Consider the following 20428-nt stretch of genomic DNA (forward strand, 5'->3'; position numbering starts at 1 on the left):
CGCCCGGCGGCCCTGAGGAGCGCTAAGATGGCGGCTGCGCGGTGGCTCGGCGCGGCTGCGGCGCTGGGCGGCCGGTAGGTGACTGCGGGGCTGCGCGCTGCCGCGGCCCGCAGGCGGGCAGGAGCGGGCCCGGCCCTCCCCTCGTCGCCCCTTCCCCGCGCGGTACCTCACGGCGGCGCGGCCGCGTCAGACTCCCCTCGTCCCTCCCCTTTGCGTCTCGGTGGCAGCAGGGCGAAGTAATTTCTTCCTCTTCCTMACTGCCGACGGGCGGTGAGGGGCTATTCCGTCCCCGCGCTGTCAGAGCCGCGCAGCGAGACGTTAATCCCGCGCCCGGGTGCCGCGGGCGCTGCCCTCAGGGGCTGTTCACCCCGGTGCGCGGCGTGAGGGGCGGTTACCCCCGTGGTGCTCAGGAACACGCAGGGGGGGCTGGCTACCGCCCGGATGCGATAAGGACCGTGCAGTGAGGGGAAGTTCCCCCTTACGTGTGCTTAGGACCGTGCGGTGAGGGGTAATTTCCCCTTTCCTTCCCCCCATGCACAATAAGGGTCACCTAGTGAGGGGTAATTTCCCCCACATGTGCTCAGGGCCGTGTAATAAAAGGTTAATTCCCCTCCACACACACACCCCACCCGCGATAAGGGCTTTGTAACTAGGGGTTGTTTCCCCCCTACATGTGTTTAGGGGCCTGTAGCGAGAGATGATTCATCTGCTACACGTGTGCAACGAAGAGAAATTACCCCCCTTCTATATGCTAAGTGCTGTGCAGTGAGGAKTAATTCTCTTCTGCGTGGTCCAAGGGCCATGCAGTGAAGGGTGTTCACATGCACAAACATGCGCCCCAAGGACCGTGCAGTGTGCGTGGGGGGATGTATCTCCCCACGTGTGCTGAGGAGCTGTGCTGTGAGGGGAAATGTGCCCTCAGCCATACCAAGGATCATGCAGTGAGGGATATTTCACCTCCTCGCCCCACGGGTAGTAAGGCCCGCACATCAAAAGTACATTTCAGTTCTATTAACTGAGGGTCTAGTAACAATGAGTTAAATTTTGCTTTTCTCTCCTTTTCACTGYGTAAAGATTTTTTGTCAGGTAGCGAACAGTTATTTTTGTACCTGTGTGTAGTCACATGCATGTATTTTTACAGGTAGTTACCAAAAAAGTTAGAGAAATGCATGTATGCRTTTATGGATACTGATTCCAGTGGACTTTTGTCCTTTTCCTTTGTTCTCTAAGGGAAAAGAAAACGAGAGGGTGGGTCTGTCCTTTTAGTTCTCTCTTTCTGCACACGGATAGTTAGGATACGGTTAGTAAAAATCTGTTTTTCTTCCCGTTCCCATTATACAGCGGGAGCATGGACTGTGGGCTCTTCTTAGCAGAGTTGTGGAGGTGGAAAGTTTAGTCACCTTTTCTCCCCAAAGCTGAAAGGAGGAAGGAGAATTTTTCCCTTGGGGGACCATCCTTATATGTGCCGTTGTTGATTCTTTGCCTGTTACCAAGAACATGAAAGTAGCTAAGTGGCATGATTTAGACCTTTTCTGAGTTCATGCCTCCCTCAGAGCTAGCTTGAAGGAGAGTGTTATGGGATTAAGCTTTTCTCCTGTGCTTGAGGAATTGGGGACCAAGTGTGATTCTTTTCTAATTTATGACTCTCTTAGAGGGTCAGATTTTCTTTTGTGCTTTGTAGTAGTCCCTGCAGATATGTTTTACTTAGTTTACCTACTTTTCCCGCACTGTACACTGAAGAGAAGGAAGAAAACATAATAAGTAATCTTGTGTATTAATATTTATCCGAGCAATCTTCTCCATGATGGAGTTCTTTGGTTATATTTTCTAACTTTTACTTTGCTCTGAAATACCTGGGCTTCTCTAGACCTGTGGGAAAGGCCTACACACAAGCATACCTTGAACCCATAGCATGATATTTTCTCAACTATTAAAACATTCCAAGCTGGTAGTATTCATTTTGCCCAGTGTGAACAGTAAGGTTGCCTCTCGAGTTTGGACTGTCCCTTTGTTCAGATTTTCCTGTTTCTCACTAGTTATAAATCAGGAATTTACACGTAAAAGTAAGTATCTGTATGTCATTGGCTGTGTGTACTATTACAGAAATCAGATGTGCAAGCACCTAGTCAAACTTCTGAAAGTTAGGCCTATGATCTGCCTTGCTTGAGTTCTCTGATGGTTTACTTTTTCTTTCTTAATACCTAAACTGAAATATATCAAATTCGGTTATTTACAAAAGGGAAGAAATACAGGTATAGGAGTAGACAAAGGTGAGGTGTAGATTAGTAAGTATAACTATAGTTAAAAACTCCATAGTTTTTGTCTCTTAACCAAATACTGTCTTGTTAGTTTTTCTCTTAGGAGAATTGTTTGTGTAAGGGCAGCCAATGCATTACCCATAAACAGGTAATAGTCTTGTATCTTCTAAAAGTCACATGTAGAAGAGTCTTTTATTCCATCAGCTAAACTGTTGGAGTATAGGAGTAAATTCTGGCCTTTGTTTAGCTTCACATACTTAGGGTTGGATTCATCTCACTTGTCTGTAATCTAAAAATGAGGCCTCTAGTCCAAGCTACAGTTTTAGGTTCTTGTTACAGTCAAAGAGAAGACAGAGAGGCACCTCTGAGGTGCTTATCCTTTTCTGTTATAGGTATGTAAAGTGATTTGCCTCCCTTTAGTAACTGCAAAGGAGACTAGTGTAACTTTTATGTGATTGAAAGTGACACAGTTAAGTCTAATTTGTTGTGAAATCTGAGAGAGAAAGCGCTGACCATCTGTTCTACTTCTGCAACAAATGTGGAGTCTAGGGGAAAAAGTAAGGGGACATAATGCAATCTAACCTGTAAAGTTTGCTACGTTACCTGATAGGATGAAGGTGGGTGAGTGTCTTACTGAGTTCTGGGAAGCCTGTGAAATTCTCTTTTTTTGYGGGTACTGAAGGAGTGCAAACTCCTAATTTGGAAATTGTTATTAAAATTGTGATTTCTCTCTAGGTTCTGTCATATGATGTTAAAAGACCATAATTTGACAACCAAACAGTCTTTCCACTACCTTGTACAAAAGAAACCATTTCTCCCATCTGTGGTATTGCATAATACAGGTAAATACAGGTTACAAATAAGTGAAAATAAGTAATGAATGTATTACGGGATTTTTTATTTAGTGGTAATAATGAAAGTATATTCTTTCTGAAATCTTAATTTGGTAAAATTTTCTGGATGTCTTATCATGAGGTACAAACACATACGGAGCTTGGAGAGAAGATTGCTCTGGATTGCTCACTCTGTACTTCGTTATCTGTGCTTTTCTGTGTCATTCAGCTGCCAAGACTTGTGAGGAGCTTTGCTGGTGCAAAACATACTATTTGGGCTTTGCTGCACTTTCTTATTTAAATTCTATCTTAGTGTGAATGCATCCTTTATGAAAGACCCTCTGTCCTACTTCAGCTGCTGAGCTCAGTGTGGTTAAGTTGCTGACCATCTAGGGTATAATCTTGCAAGTATGAAGATAGACCCTTTCATTTTTAGAGCTGAGATACTTTCTTTTTTGCTTGTTTGTTTGTTTTTGTTTTTCTTCTCCTGAATACGTTCCAGTGTATGTATCTGGTCATTTATGAGAACAGAACTTCAAACTTTCTATTTTAATGCCAAGTTGTGTCATATATTCTAGACGCTTGAAATAAATCTTGCTTTTTCCATTTTACCCCAATTCCTTTCTATTTGTCTACAATTTTAATAAGGTAACTTAAAATTAAACAGAAACCATTTAACATTTGTAATCTAAACTAACATGATAGACTAATAAAAAAAAGTATTATAATGATCAAAAAAATGGGATAACAATAAGGAATCTGATAGAATTGTTGTTAAGGTGTGACTTTTGTGTGTGTATTGTGATTCAAATCTATCTTACTAATAAAATAACTCCCGCCCTCCCAGCTTGTTAGCTTATGTAATCTTTTCAGTGATCTGCATATAGTTTAATTTATGCATGAGTATGTCATGCAGACTTGACCYGGCATTTTTACTTCGGGTTAAAGACGTCTGTAGAAAATGAAAAATGTRTATGAGGCGTTCAGAGAAGTTCAGGCTCTCGCTTAGAACACTGTCTCTGTTCAATAGGAAAATGATKCAATATAGTAAAGGTAGTCCTTTCAGTAGCATACTGTCAAAGGATACGTTCCCCATTAATATTATCTTCAGTAGTAACTTGATGATAACCTGACAGAGTAAAGGCTGAGATTTGGTTTATTGTATCTGCTTGTACAGTTTTTCATAAGGCAGCATACTCAGCGAACTCCCCTCTCCCCCCAAACTTGTGCTGCAGAAAATCATTCTGCTTTTGCAACTGCTCTACAGTGCTGTAGCAAAAGAAGTGTTAAAAAACTAATCTGCAGGTGCTGTTGCATGGAATTAGTCACATATGGAAATTTTACTTAAATGAGTCTGTTCAGGCAGCAGTTTCTTTTAAATTTTGATTTCAGGGGAGCCCGATCCTATCTGGTCCAGCTCCATGGTTTTTCATTTCAAATTTAATCGCATAGTTAAACAGGTAGACAATGAAAGCTTTAGTCATCCAAGTATTTTACCCACTCTTGCAAATGTCCTTCTGAAGTCTGCCTCTATTTATCTTCTTCTTATTTGAGTTGATTATAGAATGGAATAATAACCAAGTACATATRGTGTTCCTTAGAGAATTCAAAGAAATAATATAGATGTTACATGTAAATACAGGCATACACCAGCTACTGAATAATAAATTCTGGCTGGCTTATTCATGATTCTACAAAGAACTCCAGTTTGATTATTAAAAAAATAGTTTTAGGAAATGGATTTTCAACTGCARAAGACTGTCTTTTGCATCAAAATGCAATTGCTACCCACCTGGATTCTTTTCTGAGAGATGATACATCCATTTGTGTTTTGGAGTCTTAGAAATGCTAGGTGGCTGGTGTTACTTTGAAAAAACTGACAGAGCATACTCAGATGACACCATCTAAATCCACCCCTGTAGATTATTTCTAATTTACATTGTTATACTGGATGTGATTTTCTGTGCTACATTGATCTGTTCTTTCTCTGTGGATAAAGCTAAGTAGTTGCTTGTTGAAGCAGGACTATACTTTCCGTGTTAAAATATAAGCGTTTCTATGCTAAGTGTTTTTTTCTTTAAACAAGTAGCATGTGCGTACTTTGCCATAGTGTGTGTTCAAGTTAAATGGGTTGTTACCATGACAGACACCTGCAGTAGCAATTTGGCAGTTTATAAATAGGCTGATTTGTCATCTACTGCTAGAGAGTCGTCATCAAAATGGCAGTTGAGGAAATGAAAATGTCAGCTCTTTTTGTTGTTTTAAATCCCTCTGTATCATATATCTTAGAAGTTAATGTGAGCTTGTTTCTCAGGTATGATTTATTTATAAATATTAGTTCCTGGGGATTTTTGTTTTTAAAATGCATTTTTTGTTTGCTGAATGTACTGTGCTGCTTTGAGAAGAGCAAATATTGCCTATTTCATGGCGTGATTAGCTATGCAGGGAGAGTAGTGCCTGGAAAGAAAAATAAGAGAAGAGGGACTGTCTCTAATTGATATTTACCTTCAGTAGAATATTAGATGTCCCCTGTGGACATGTCCACAGGGAAATATGCTATTAAAAGTGCACCATTAAATGTATATWTTTTTTTATTTTTATTCAAGACCAACTTTTTTCTTCTAACACTTAAAAGAAGATCCTCGCTCTGCCAGTAACTTCAGTAAATAGTAAAATACAGTCAACATTATCTTTCAAACATCTTTACCAGTGACATACTGATAATTTTACTTCAAATTACTAGRTAGGTTCAGTTTCTAGAGGACAGATGATACTAGTTGAGCTGTGAATTCAAATAAAATGATTGGAGTCACTGTAGAGAGCTATACAAACTTTGAAAAGCTAAGCAGATTTTCTGTTTACAGTAATGTCTTACCCTGTGAAAGTAATACAAGCAGGGTGTGGTTGGCTGGAACTGTTACTGTGTATGGTTTTGATAATTCTGGAAGAGTGAAAAAAACCTTAAATCGTGCATACCTTCAAGAGAGGGTTAGTAAAGCCAGCTATACGTATCCTTTTGTGCTGTGACCAGTAAGTGATAAAGCTGAAAGAGGGACCTYGCAGCATTTGAAGACTATTAAAAAAAAACTACAGAGAAATGAAGGTTGCAAATCTTGTTTTTTGAGAGAGAGTGAGGATAGTACTGTCCTCATGCTAATTGACATTGACTGTTGCAGTAGGAGACTTTTAATGTAATAAAACTTAATAAGAGAAGCAAAGACAAGGTTCTATTTATCTGCTTTTTCCTTATAAGATAAAGTGACTGTGTTTATCAGTCTTCATGTTTAGATGCTTTCATAGAACCCATTKAATCATGTTTTGGAAGTGTCATTACACAGACTGCTCCTTGTTTTTCACAGAGCAATGGTCATTAATAGTCTTGACTTGTTAAATAAGCAGGATMTTTGAATTTCTTCACTTAAGCTGCTTCTGCCTGATTACATTAACTTTCTTTTTTTAATTTCCAGTAAGATGCATGTTTATTCAGACTCAGGACACACCAAATCCAAATAGTTTAAAGTTTATTCCAGGGAAAGAAGTACTGGAGTCAAGGACTATGGAGTTTTCCTCACCAGCTGCTGCATTTTGCTCACCTTTAGCAAGGTATTATTAAACTTGTCAAAATTTGTTTGGGGGACCTTCGTGGGGTGTGTGTCTACATCTGATGTTTTAAACATAGCTGAGTGTTCAGGAACAGATGGGCTGGAATTTGATATTTCGTGTTGCCTTACTCATGCATAAAATTGAAGCTGGAATGATTGGTGTTACTGAAGTAATGTTTCTGTGTTTCTGTACTACCTGTGTCAATATTGTAGCAGAATGCCTCATGATCTAGTTCATGCAGCTGGATTAAGTAGCAATAAAGCACAGTAATCTTGAAGAAATACTGTATGATTGGTGAGACCACTTGCTCTGATTTTGTAAAGCCTTTCCTGTCAGAAGACTCCTACTTTGAGTAGTTACTTGGAAATTGTACAACTCTTCAGAGTTAGGAAATAGGCAATGTAGGAAACTAAATAGTCACAAATGTTATACATTTAAAATTGGGAACTTGCTTTATTTGGCAAATGTTRACATTAACCCGAGCTTCAGGGCTAACGGACTTTGAAAAAAGTTCACGTTTCAGATATTGGCGGGTCTTGGCCTGCTTTTTCTGGCTTGATCTACAACATGTCTTGGGTTCTGCAACTCTCAGTATCAAAATGCATAACCCAAGTGGATTATGCAGATAATCCACTTTTATCATCTTTGAGCAAAGGGGGTTTGGAGCACCATCACAAGTCTCTCTGGAAATGCTTGGAAGCACTATTTTTGCATTTTTGTTACTGCTTTCACATTAGCCTCTGAAAATAAGGTTCCTCTACCTCTGAACATGGGTGGAAAGGCTTTGGTTGGAGGGCAAGATCCAGAAATGCTACGAACTGTAGTAAGTTAACTCCAGAGATCCTATTTTATGTCGTCTTTGTGTATGCTGAAAGAACTGCATGCAAGTAGAAGCTATTCCATGTGATGCTGTCCAGGAGGTATAGGGTTATTAGCCACACAGCTGTAATGTTTCCAAAGCGCTCTTGCTGAATTGTTTGAGAGCAAACAGCACCTCTACAAGCAAAACTCTGTCACTTCAAGGTAACAAATGCAATGTGAAAGGTTTTCCAAGACATCAAAATATGTTGTCAGACTGCTGAAGCAGTAGGATCTGATTATGCCAAAGTACATTAGGTTGCAGAATGCAAGCAACTGTCAGAGAGTGGCTTTATGTAGTCAGATATCTGGAAGTAGACTTTTCATCAAAGATGATGTATGTGCTAAAGTGTGTACCATGGCAAGAACGCTTTGCTTGTGTGTGTCGTGCAGGTTAATGGAAGACAATTATATGATTAATATATAATGTTAAACCTCAAATGGCCGTTTTTGTAATTGGAATGCTCATTTACTTTAAAATAGAAAATGCATTTTCCAAAGGAAAGTGTTTCATTGKTCTTGGATAGTTTAGTGCATTTTCATAATTTCATTGATTAATTAACTTTAAAATGCAGTCGGTTGAAAACACACAACTATTTAAAACACACAACTATTAAAACTATTTCATGTGTGGAAATTCTTTCAAATGGATATTGTGAAATCTCTTCTGGCATTTTTTCCATCACACATACCTTTGTGATAATGCTTCTGATTSCTGTGTTCATCTTTTTTAGTCTTTCACTCCTTCAGGAGAATATCTTTTTTTCATCTCTGTAAACTAAAGAAAATATGTTCCTCTTTTCTTTCTAAAAACAGTCATTACAATCTTTTGCTGGATTTAACTCTGGGTTCTTCTTGTATTTAACGATTCTTTTCTTTTTTACTTTAATCCTCATGAATAACATCATTCATTTATTCTATAGTTGAATTACTTRGGTTTTACCTATGCATATGTGGAAATTGGTCTTTAAACTCTCATTCCGTTTTTATAATTAAAATATTGTCAAAAGYATGCTCACTGTCCTATCTCAGTTTTTGTGTTGGTTTGGATGWGTGCTAATGTATTACCAGGTGGTGGGTGCTGTATAGTGCTGTCTTGGCTTAGTATCAGACGTAAATGTTTACTTGATCTTAGTCATGTACCATAAGAATGAAGAAAAATGTTGAAGACTGCTCACAGCATGAGTTGCTCTTAAAGCCTTGGGACTGTTCAGCTCTCAACCATTTATTTAATGGCAATGTCTTCCACTTTTCCCAAGAAAATGGAGGGCAACTTCTATTAAGATCCATTATTTTGATTTCATGCATTAATCTAGGAACACTCCTTGTGTTTGCACCAGTCTTACCTGAAACGTTATATACTTGCTGGTTTTGAGGATGATTTTTATATGGAGAATATAATTTTGCCTACAAAAAAAGATTTAGAGAGAGAGTAGCTATTTTGCTTATCTTTTCCTAAAGTCCTATAAGAGGTGGTGAGTTTCACTTCATGTACAGCTTCAAAGCAAGATCTYCTGGCTCTTTGTGAAACTGAGAAGGTGCTAAACTGCAGACAAATTAGCAAATTAGTCTCTCTTAATGGTTCTGTTTTTAGAAGTGCTTGTTTTTTCTCTAGAAATATATTCTAGAACCTTTTTTTTCTGGGCTTGATTAAATAAATCTTCTTAGGAGTTTGGTTGAAATGTGCACTTTTGTTTTGTTTTAGACAGTTATTCCGAATTGAAGGAGTTAAAAGTGTTTTCTTTGGGCCAGACTTCATCACAGTCACAAAGGTAAGCAGAACAGTGATTCAGATATGCTAAAACATGAACTGCTATTCAGCTACCTAATAGATGATTACAGAGAAGATCCATTCAGACTCTTCTTGGAGATTCATAGTGCAAGTACCAGAGGCTATAGTCACAAGTGGTATTAAGGAAAATTTGAGTAAAATAGAAGAGCAAAAAAAATCATATGTGGATAAGCACTAGAACAGGTTGCCCAGAGTGGTTTGCAATCTGCTCTTGCAAATGGTCAACACTTTACTTGATGAGGCCTTGAGCAACCTGCTCAGCCTGGCTTGTCTTTGAGCAGGGAGTTGGACTAGATAGCTTCCAGAGATCTCTTCCAGATCAAATTATTTAATAATTGGGATCAAGTACATTGTAGGCAGTGTTGTGTTTATCTAAGGCGTGGAGTTCGTATCAGCAGAAGTAAGACTTTGCGCAGCAATCGTGCAGTTACGTTTTCATTGTATGGGGACCACAGGGCAATTCAGTGAATGATACTTTGGCTCAGAATCAAATGGAACTAAATTCAGAATTGAGTCTCTGAAACAGTTTGGCAAAAATGTGTGTCAAATGGTGTATTTAGGAAACTTTATTTTTCAATGTCCATTGCTAGTGGCTGTTTTTTTTTTTTTTTAAGCGTTTGGCTTACAAACAAGGAAACCTTTTATTAACTATTTTTTTTTTTTTTTTTTAAGCGTTTGGCTTACAAACAAGGAAACCTTTTATTAACTATTTTAAATCCAATCTTACTAAACTTTTTTGACCAGGCTACACTTTACAAAACTATGCAATCAAGTCCATGCTTCAAATATGAGTGCCCATTATTTTTAACATAAGAAGGATCCCAATGTAATATATTATTATTTATTATTGAGAGACAGATGCTCTGTTTGTATTCATTTTTCTTCTGTTTTTCGTAGGAGAGTGAAGACCTTGATTGGAACTTGCTGAAACCAGACATTTATGCAACTATAATGGATTTTTTTGCYTCTGGTTTACCTGTAGTTACTGAAGAGGCACCTAGGACAGATACAGGTAAATAGAACTCTTCGGGAAGAGGCCAGTGTCGTCTTCTGGTTTTCATCCTTACTATACCCAGAAGATCCTGCATCTGTACCCCAGAAAAGCATACAAGAGAATTTAAAGCGAAAGCCCCTAACATTAACATAGTAAAGGAATTGCAGAATGGGTATGTTTTAATGGAAGAAATGATAAACTGTCGAAAACAGTTACTTAACCACAAATATAAAGCCTGATTCCTACCTAACATAGTATAATAGATCTGTGTCTTCACAGGAGCTATGCTGAATTACGTTTTTTGGTAGTGTGGACCATATTATCCGGGTGTGCTTTTATTCTCTCTCTCTGTGTGTGTGTGTGTGTGTGTGTGTGTGTGTGTGTTTTTCCCCCAAGTATTGAGTTTCCTTTTACAAAGCTATTGAACATTGCTTCAAATCCCCACCCTCCTTTTTTTTTTAATGGGCCTCTGTAAATGTTTCCATTTCCCTTCTTAAATCAAAAAGGAGTGTCCAGGCTTAATGCTCATGTGTTATTGATGGGTTTATGGTCTTACRTGAACAAGTATTGTTAAGAAGTGCTCTACACATGTTAAGATATGCAGATAACAGTGAAGAAATAGCTTAAGATGGCCACAGGACTATCTAGAAAGCCTGTCTGCAGTGATAGTGGAGAGTAACATAGAAATATTTAAGGCTATATGTTTTGATTCCACTTAAAAGATATTTTTAAAAATGTCAGATGCTTATGAGACTTCAGGGGCATACTTAAAAGTAAAAGCCTATTTTTTCCCTCAAGTGTCCTGCGAAAGCTATGATCTTTGGTTGCAAACTTCTTTAAAGAGGTATTTCACTTCCTGATGATACTACTCWTTGCCATTTTTTCAGATTCTTAATGAAATGTGAGTCTGTGTTTCTTTACCAAACTGTAGTAGAAACTACTGAGACTAGCTTACAATTTAACTCTAGGAGAGTTTTTTGCCCTTTATTTTTTCATTCACCAYTTACCTTACAATTTTTCTTTCCCCAGTGTTTTAAGGAAGATTGTGGTTATTTAATTCCTCTCTGCTCTATGATGTCTGAATTTCCTTTTAATATTCATGTAGATTTTACTTTATTTGATGAAAAAAGAAGTGCTTAAAATAATTCTACAAGACAGACACTGAACTTGAAGTTATATAYTGAAATGCTAAAAACAGAGCCATTCATAATTTCTTCCTCCCAAAGGAAAAAATACTGATGAGCTAATCAGTCAATTGGCTATTCGAGAAACTGATGTGGATTGTGACATTCTAGTAAACTGGAATCTGTCACTTCTTACCCGATACACATTAGTATTTTTCTGAAGAGTTAGGCAGTGGAGCCCTGTATTTTTCACCATATGTGGGTGAGTCCAAGAACACTTGGGCAGCTAAAGCGTTCCTTCTAAGGCCCCTTCCCTAACCCAGGCATCCGTATTCAGTGTTAGTTGTTGCTTTTATTTTTCCTGTGCTGCTTTCCCTATCAGAAAAGGTTGCACTACTGTTGTCTGTTATAGCCTTTGCCTGGTATTTGAGGAGAACTGTGAACTAACATTGTTTTATGTCAGTGAAAGTCTGTGATGCCATTGTGGGTAATTCAGATGAAGGTGTTTACTCTGAATTAGGCCTTTGGTTTCAGTCATCTAAGCAATGTTTATACTGCTTCATACTGCCACTATAGATACAGTGTTATTAACCATAATGAAACTCCTCGTGTGGTCTGATTTGCCCCCCAACTCCTTTCTATTTTTCCCCAAAGCTCCATCAGAAGATGATGATGAAGTTGTATTAATGATTAAAGAACTGCTGGACACAAGAATAAGGTAAACTAGGAACACTGCTAGATGAAGTGAGTTAGGCTTTTGCTTTGGAATGATATGGAGAACAGTGCATTTTTTTTCCTGAGTTGTTTTTAATTTCACAGTTCAGGATCTAGCGTGGGGGTATGAAATGCAAGACTGGCTAGAGTAGCGAATATTGTTTCCTCTAATTGAAAATTTTCTATCTAGTTTTCCTGTTTAAACAAAGTATGTGCTGAACAGAGTCCATATTGCTAAGTGATTTTAGAATATTGCAGGACTGGATTTAACCTGATTATTGCTAAGCAATGAAAACAACAGAAATAATCTTTGGTAACCTCTTTCTTTTTTCTCTGTTTTATTCGTCTCTGTCTTCATTATACTTGTCCTTCCAAGTACTTAGGCAAAGTAGATTACACTCTGGATTGGTCTCACTCTGAAGGAAGATACACTAGCAGTTTTCCCTGACTGTCTGAGCTTCAATGGATTTTATCCTTACACTCTTGTGCAGTTTTATCTGTATTTTGACGCAGCTTGAATTTGGAATATTGTGATCACTAATGAAGTCTCGAGAGTGGCTAGTGAATCATGTWGTTTACCTGAAGTATGTTTTTATGTTCATTAATTGCCTCACAAAGTGAACTGAAAGGAATAAGAAACATGACATTCTGGATGCAGTGAAAAATGCCTGATGTATTTTTCAAGTTGACTTATATCTGATAGCACCTTCTTCCCCAGCTCGCAAATTACAGTAACCAGAAACTTGTACGCGGGTCAGAATCATGGAATTCATTTCCTGTTTTCCAGAAGGTGCCATGAACTCGGGCTTTTATAATAYTTTATAATTTCAAAAATTTTAAAAGATCTATTTTAAAATACTGTTTTGGGTTAGTTTGCCTCAAAGGAAAGAGGGAGAAAGGCAAAAATAAGTTGAAACATTTTCCCCAAGTGTTTTGATGTGTGTACTAAGCATTGAAACGTTTTACCCAAGTGTAACATTATACAAAATCGTGATAGAAAGTAGCATTCAGTAAGCCCCGCTCTTGCTGGGTATGTGGTCACTTAAAATCGTTATGGTATGTTAGTCTCAGATTTCTCTGTGACTTTTCTTAAAACCCACAGAATTTCTGTTGGAACTACTTGCGCCCCCCCCTTTTTTTTTCTGCTGGACCAAGAAACTGTTGATGAGAATAGTAGCAGCAGTGTATTTTACTTCATTATACAGCAGGACAGTTTACAGAAGTTATATATGAACTAGTGGTGCATACAGAACGTTTATTGTTTAGTCAAAAATATGAGCAAAAAAGTCAGAAGGTGGGAGGAATGGAGATTTGAAAGGTACTGTAGCATGTTAAAAATCTTATTTTTAAATAAAAATTGAATTTTTAGTCATGTATTACATCTATTGGCTTTCTGCAATGGAGGTAATTTGCTACAGTAAGTTAATAAATGTGCTRGATTTGTAGATTATTCTGTTAGGASTGTAGTTCTCAAAAGAGTTATTTTGGAAATCAGTATAAAGAGCTTCTGTTAGASTAACTTGATGGTTTTAACTTGGTCTGGAAAAATGTTGCTGGGGGATGGAGTTAAAATGCTGGGTATTTGGTGGCAACAGGAGTACARGCTGCAGAAATGCTAGTAGTACTGGGATGTGATCTTAAGTGATGCTAGTTTTTTCATCAGTTAACAGGATTAGGCTTTTAAATATTTAGAACTTTTTTCTCCCTTTTTTAAACAAGGATGAACTACGTATTTGTTTATGGAAATACTCAGGGACTTTTTAATCACCATTCYTAGTCATGTAACAGATGCACATCTGCATAATGTGATAGGACGTGCATCTATTACAGGGTGGTAGACACCTGGATTTTGGTGCATAACTGAGGCATGCATCGTCACGTGGAGACTGAGGAGGACCTCAAAGCAAATCAGTATTACTCTGCAGGCTGAATCCAACCTCCCCTCTAAGGTGCTCACCCTTGTCCCTAGAAATTAGATTTCATATGTTACTGCATTCAGTGTACAGAAAGTTACRGTATAGAGGGTGGACGTTTGGAAAGTAACATTTTCCTGTCCTGTAGCCTGTAGCGTTTTCAAGTTTCTTGCTTAATATGCTATAGAAAGACAGTGGCCATGAATGTGCGAGAGGCTACCAAAATACAAATTGTTGGAAGTCTGAACCAGTTGGTAGTAGGGAAACAGGGCTTTAGTTACTAAAGCTTGCCAGTTCTTTGGATATCTTAAATAGAGCTCTTTTAAAGACGTATGGAATGAGACGTGTTTCAGCCATACTTATGTTACATTGGGTATTGTGTTCCATCAGACCAACAGTGCAAGAAGATGGTGGTGATGTTATTTATAAAGGCTTTGAAGATGGGATAGTGCAGCTGAAGTTGCAGGGATCGTGCACTAGCTGTCCCAGTTCGATCATAACCCTGAAGAATGGAATACAAAACATGCTGCAGTTCTACATCCCTGAAGTGGAAGGTGTGGAACAGGTGGGTGAGATAGGAGAAAGGAATTGTAAAAAGGTCTTTGTCAGTTGAAACAAAATTACAGCATGTGTAGATGCATTTTTTCCAAGGCAGAAGATCTTGTATCTTTTTAAGCAAATTATATGTGGCAGTATGAAGAGTACTGTAGTGCTCAACTCAGAAATTTTTCTGGTACTGCACAGTTTATTTAATAATATGTTCTTTGTCTTTTTAATTTACTGGAAAAAAAATATTTTTCATGAAGTCTTGAACACTTTGAAGATGTCTCTATTTCCTTCAAAATCYTCCTTGGAAATTCATACCCAGTACAGTTCTGGGATTATAGATCGAGTGTGAAGAGAATGAAGTATTGAATTAAGGTAGACCAGAGTATCTGGATTATAAACTGAGGACAGTGTACATTTTCCTAGACTGATCCAGCTGTTAAAACCTGTGTTCAGGTGAAACAGAAGAAAGCAAGACTACTTCTTGCTCTTACAGCTTACTTCTAGCTGCTTAGAGCTATCTGGTTGCCCACTCCCCCAGTCAATTGTTGTAATTCTAAACTTGATTTAAAAAATACTCCAGTAGCATGCCTCAGGAAAATTGGTATCCCTTCCTCTGTCTGCCTTTTTTTCCTGTTACATAGTTTCAAAAGCACTGTTTATTTCTAGTCTCAAAAACATTACTGTTGTATTTTGATCTAGGATTACTTCACAAGTAGCTGTTCTGTGTTTGCCAGTGGAAGATAGCTTTGTGYTTTGGGGACTTGCTGCGATAATAAAGGGCAAGCTTTTATCCCCTAACATGGAATTTTTTTGTTCTCTCAATAAAAATAAGATACACTGTAGTGATTGTTCTACTGGCTTTTGTAATAACTTGACCAGCCTCCTCTTGTCAGCCACAGCTCCTCATGGCATTTTTAGTTTTAAGTTCCTTACTGTTTTCTTGTGTCCATTGTCACTGAGCAAGATAACTACTTCTCTCCTTGAGTCTCACGAGGATTGAGCACCTCAATAGTATTAGGGTTGATGTAATAAATTCTGTGTGTAATCCTGTGGGGTGCCTAGAATGTTAAACTGCTTACTTACGCTACTCCTGGATTTTGATTTCAGGTTGTTGACGACGACGATGATGTGGAGAAAGAAGCAAATTCTACTTGAGCTATCATCTATGGCCAAATAAGTATTTACCTCTTGCTGTATGTAAATTAGCCATGTGCTGAGAAACAACCAAATTTGCCTTTCTTTTCAGAAAAAATCTTGCACTTTTTCCTGTGAAAATGTTTCTTCAGTTTAAGCAGTTTGTCCACTAATTTATTAAATCTCCTGCACTGAGAAAAGAATCCTTTTGGTCTATGTGTAACTGCTTTGCACTGTATTTTAAGAAACAAATGGCAGGTATTTAAAAATGGTGATGTATGTCTCCATTGTTCTTTCATACAAAAAATTCAAAAATAAAAAGGAGGGGAACAGAAGTAACTTTTCTTGACTTTTTTGTGCAATAGAAATATTAATTTTTTTTTCCAAACCTCTTTATGGGGCTTGCAGGAATATCTGCCCTTGCTCTATAAATGGGAGATGCAGGAATGTTAATTTTATGGAGTCCTTTTTTAAAGGTTTTGATTACTGTCAGTTTTGTGTGGAAAATAATAGACAACTTGAACTGTTTATTTTAGAGGATGTAATATTGGCCGCATTTGTGAAGTTACCTACCCTGCTTGCTCCTTAACACTGCGCAAACAATAGCAACAGAAACAAAAAATGTGAGTTGTTACAAAAGTTCTATCTTTTTAAATAAATGTTAGAAGATGATCCTTATCAGTTTTAGTAACTAGAGAAACTAATTAGTTTATTTAGAAGTAAAATTGTTTCGTCCCCATTAGTGGTCTGTTTAAACTTGCAAAAGAGGATTTCTCAACATAATATTCCACCATCAAGATGAATGTGCAATGCTTAAGGGCACAAATTACATCTGTACTTTAGCAAAGAAAATTAATGTGTTTACCTATGCTATATCCTGTTTGTTCCTTCTGCAGTGCCAAAGAGCGCAGCTTATGTGTAACTTGGCTGCCCTGCTGAGGGAGGACGTGGCAGAGTAGAACACGTTTCAGTTTTAGAGACTATAGGAAGGGAAATATTTATTGTTCTGAAATTGAAATACGTAAGTTGGGCTTTTCAAGCACTTCTGTTTATTTCTTGTACATGTAGAACTTAAGTTTTTCCTGGTGCCTAGCTTTAGCAGATGGCTTGGGTTTACTATTTCTTCATTGTGCTGTGACACTCGAGCTGTGTTTGTGGTCATTGTTTGGCTTATAGTTATAGTAGTAACCTCTGTGCAAGGGTTTGACAATCTCCTGTATGTTCCCTTCTCTTCCTCCTTGCCAGTATAATTCCACAGAGTCACTAAACTGGATCAGATAAGTMAGGGGAGGATCTTTTCTGTAGTATGCGGATCAGCATGTGTGAAGCATAAACTTCATATGGCTTGTTAGGAATTTGAGAATTAATATGTTAACAAAACAGTTCTTTAGYTTTCTTGTAAAAGTAGTAGTAGTAGTAGTAGTAATGTCATTTAAATTACCCAGCTCAGATTTTGAGTTTGAAATTACCGTACTTTCTTTACTTTCTTAGAAAATAAACAGTGCCTGATCTTAGAGATGGGTGTATCAGTGACAAAAATGCCCTTGAGGTAGACTGATACTACTCAAAAGACAACTTGTGCAAATGCAATTGCTGTKTTCTCGTTCATGAGTAAGCCACAGAATGGCTGGTAGTATTTCTAGTTTCTCAAAAACAGAACATTTTAGTCCTAATTTGTCAATTCAGTGCACTATATATACCAATACTTAAACAGCAAAATAGCTTTTTTATATGTTGAATAAAATGTGTCTCTTATGATGTGGTCTTTATTCTTTAATTAAGCAGTGCTAATTTCTTTCAGGTATAGTAAGGATCTGGTTCTGCTGCTGTGTTTGTACTTCCAGTCTTGTTTTTAACRGAGTTTAGGTTTGTACAAGTGGGACAAAATTCGGCCTGCACGCACTGAGACCGAAGATTAAATGTCTTGTGATCTTGAGGTTGAAAGGATTCCATGTCCAGCACATTTGCTCCGTAAGCTTGACCAGGTTCCTCAAGCTCTGCCTTGGAAAGAGAAGCACGTAACACTAGCATCCCATCTTCTATGTTTGGTCCCATTAAAAAGTTAGCTCTTTAGGGCAGTTTTTGTTTGTGTCAGTACGGTATATAGCAATAGGGGAACTCTCAACTCTGAATAAAGTCAAGAGGGGAGTTAACTGCCACTTTATATACTGAGTCAATAAAAACAACTCCCATGTGGCAGTAACARCTCCCTTGTGTTCAGTAATGCTACAACAGTTGGGCATAATTTCTCAGTGACATGGAGGGGACCAAAAAGTGCTGACCCAACAAGTTTACTGTCTTTTAAAAAAAATCAGTGTTATTCACAGCATTAACAATAACCATAAACTGTGATATTATGACAGCCCAACGTGGTGAAATCATCAGAGCAAATGTCTAGGACCTTCTGTTTTAACCTTTGAAGGAAACCTCTGTGGAAAAGCTTAGTTTATAGAAAGAAACAGCGTTCATTAGAAGGTGCTGTTTCCCCACCCAGCCCCCTTCCCAAGGCCCCAAAACTTTGCACATTGTTGGACTTTGAGGCAAACAGTAGTAATGACTGCTCAGAGTTTAGCTTAATAGTTTATTAGATGTTCATTGTCCACTGTGACAGTGTGGTATGTGATGTTCTTGGAGTTCTTTGTTTAAAGAGGGCTCTTCAGTTAAATGGTTGACCATAACTTTCAGGTCAGCCCAGTTTTTTGACTGTTACATTTTCAAAAATTGCCATTAAGTATTGCATTTAAAATAATAATGATTCAAAAAATGATTCTGTTGTAACAAAAGTAYTTCTTTTTTATTTTTTTGATGTGCCGTAGATAAAAATGGCCAAATGGCAGACGATCATTTTGCACTTATTTGCACCAGTTTCAAATATAGAAAACRTACATCATCCATTTATGTTTCCTAAGCTATTCTAGTGCTCTCTTTTATAGGAACAATTGATTAYAGCAATCTAAATTCTTGTCATCTTGAAACTTTACAGGTGGAGGTGTGCTTTTTTGTCAGGATGTGACTCATTCCATGCTTCTAGGAGAAATTAGCCTGTTTGTATATAAGGCAGTCATCTGATAATGCTGTATTGTGTGATGGAAGCAATCGACGTCGACAGCGTTTGGTGACAGGATTTATGGAACAGGTACTTTAAGCACAGCCRCAGGGGGAAATAGCTCAGATTACATGATTTCAATACTCAAAATGTGTTCTGTTGGAGATTGCAAAACATACTTTCTTTTCCTAGGAGGTAATAGTTTGCAATCTATCTAAAATTCAGGATTTGTAGCCAAAATTTCTATTTCAAGTGAAGTAAGTTGAGGCTAGAGGAGGAGGAGTTTTTTCCTAACCATGACCCATACTGTTAGTTTAAAAAGTTCACATACGTGAGATATTTGGGAAACTGTTTTCACATTTCTCCCTTTGATAATAAGTTGTGCATCTTCATCAGCAAGAACTATTAATGCTAGTCAAGCCATATATTGTCTATGCAGCAAGCCTTGGAATAAAAGTAACATATTTTCTTGGGGATRAATTTTGGCTTTTATCCGGGAGGGAGAGCATATAGGAACTTCAAGAAAAAAGACATGGAGCTAAGTTTCTGTTCTGTGTAAAAGTTGTCRAAGACTTGCACCAGGACTGGTACGTAAGGATGGGTGATTTTGTCCCAATTTGAAGTGTTTGTTTTTATAACATTATCAAGTATCATATAGGTTTGAGTGATAATGTTTTGGGTTTGTTGTGCTTCTGATTTGTACTGTTAAAATGGGYTTGTAGTTCCCTTGGTAGCTGGGAAATCAACGTGCTGTTACAAGGTGTTCAGCTTTTTAATTAAAGCTGTGAAAGGACTCCTCTGCRGCCACAAATGAGGAAAAATCAGAATTTAAAGCCAGCCCTCCTCCATYGAGCAGCTTGATTTTGTATTAATAATATACAAAATTAAATCGCAGGGAATGTAGGCTATTATTAATGTCTTTGGTGAACAAACAACAGACAAGCAGCTATGTGTGCTAGCTGTTTAATGCTTCTTAGACTGGCGATCCTTTTACTTTTGTTCATTTTTGGCCAGCTGCTTCTTGTAGCAAGACTGAGTTCAGAATCTGCCACTGTTCTGTTCTTTTTCCTTTTTCTTTTCCTTTCCCTTCCCCCCCCCCCTTTTTTTTGTTTAATACTAACATTTGGGGGTTTTTTGCTTGCCTGGAGGCTTTACATGGAAATACTGCTTTATTGACATCCTGTTGACATCCTAGCGTTCAGCTGACGTTAAGTAAATGGCCTTCCTTAAAAAAAAAAAGAGAGAGAGAGCAAGAAAAAGCTTTTTTTTTTAGCTTTAGGGCTTTTAATCATTTTTCAAACAATACTTAAACCATGGTTTAAATGTAAACATTGTAACTCAGCTCCCTAGCTGAACGACCAAGCCTATCAGTCCTTCCTCACGATGCCAGACTGCGTTTGCTCTGCAGTTTCATCGTCATGGTCTCCTTATCTTCCCTCCGAGGAAGCGCAGTTACGGAGCCGCAGGACCAGCGTGCCGGCCGCGCCGTTAGTCCGCTCCTGGCGCTGSGAGGCCCCGCGGGGCTCCAGCGCTTCCCCGCCTACACCTGGCAGCGCTGCTTACTCGCTACCCGAGCGCGGACAAGCCGCGCAGCTTGGCGGAGCGGCGAT

General features: G+C 38.2%; 2 protein-coding genes and 1 long non-coding RNA gene across 3 annotated transcripts in view; 2 read left to right on the plus strand and 1 right to left on the minus strand.

The window, feature by feature from the left end:
• The window catches only part of LOC146591147 (uncharacterized), a 2811-nt gene extending 2386 nt beyond the window's left edge, over positions 1-425 (minus strand). Inside the window, exon 1 of the long non-coding RNA XR_014896865.1 lies at positions 167-425. This is a non-coding gene — a long non-coding RNA (uncharacterized LOC146591147). The remainder of the gene's footprint in view (positions 1-166) is intronic.
• Positions 7-16107, plus strand: NFU1 (NFU1 iron-sulfur cluster scaffold). Its single transcript, XM_085313375.1, has 8 exons — positions 7-74; positions 2994-3100; positions 6559-6694; positions 9258-9324; positions 10242-10356; positions 12117-12180; positions 14480-14654; positions 15746-16107. The coding sequence occupies exons 1-8, from the start codon at positions 28-30 to the stop codon at positions 15791-15793; spliced, it is 759 nt and encodes a 252-aa protein (XP_085169501.1). The 5' UTR covers positions 7-27; the 3' UTR covers positions 15794-16107.
• A 3308-nt stretch (positions 16108-19415) lies between these two features.
• GFPT1 (glutamine--fructose-6-phosphate transaminase 1) overlaps positions 19416-20428 on the plus strand; it is a 37433-nt gene continuing 36420 nt past the window's right edge. The window contains exon 1 of the mRNA XM_085313360.1: positions 19416-19419. Coding sequence (XP_085169486.1) covers positions 19416-19419 — 4 coding nt within the window. The remainder of the gene's footprint in view (positions 19420-20428) is intronic.

Source organism: Rhea americana, unplaced genomic scaffold, assembly GCF_003343005.1.
Source record: "Rhea americana isolate MKP2758 unplaced genomic scaffold, rheAme1 scaffold_383, whole genome shotgun sequence".
NCBI lineage: Eukaryota > Metazoa > Chordata > Aves > Rheiformes > Rheidae > Rhea > Rhea americana.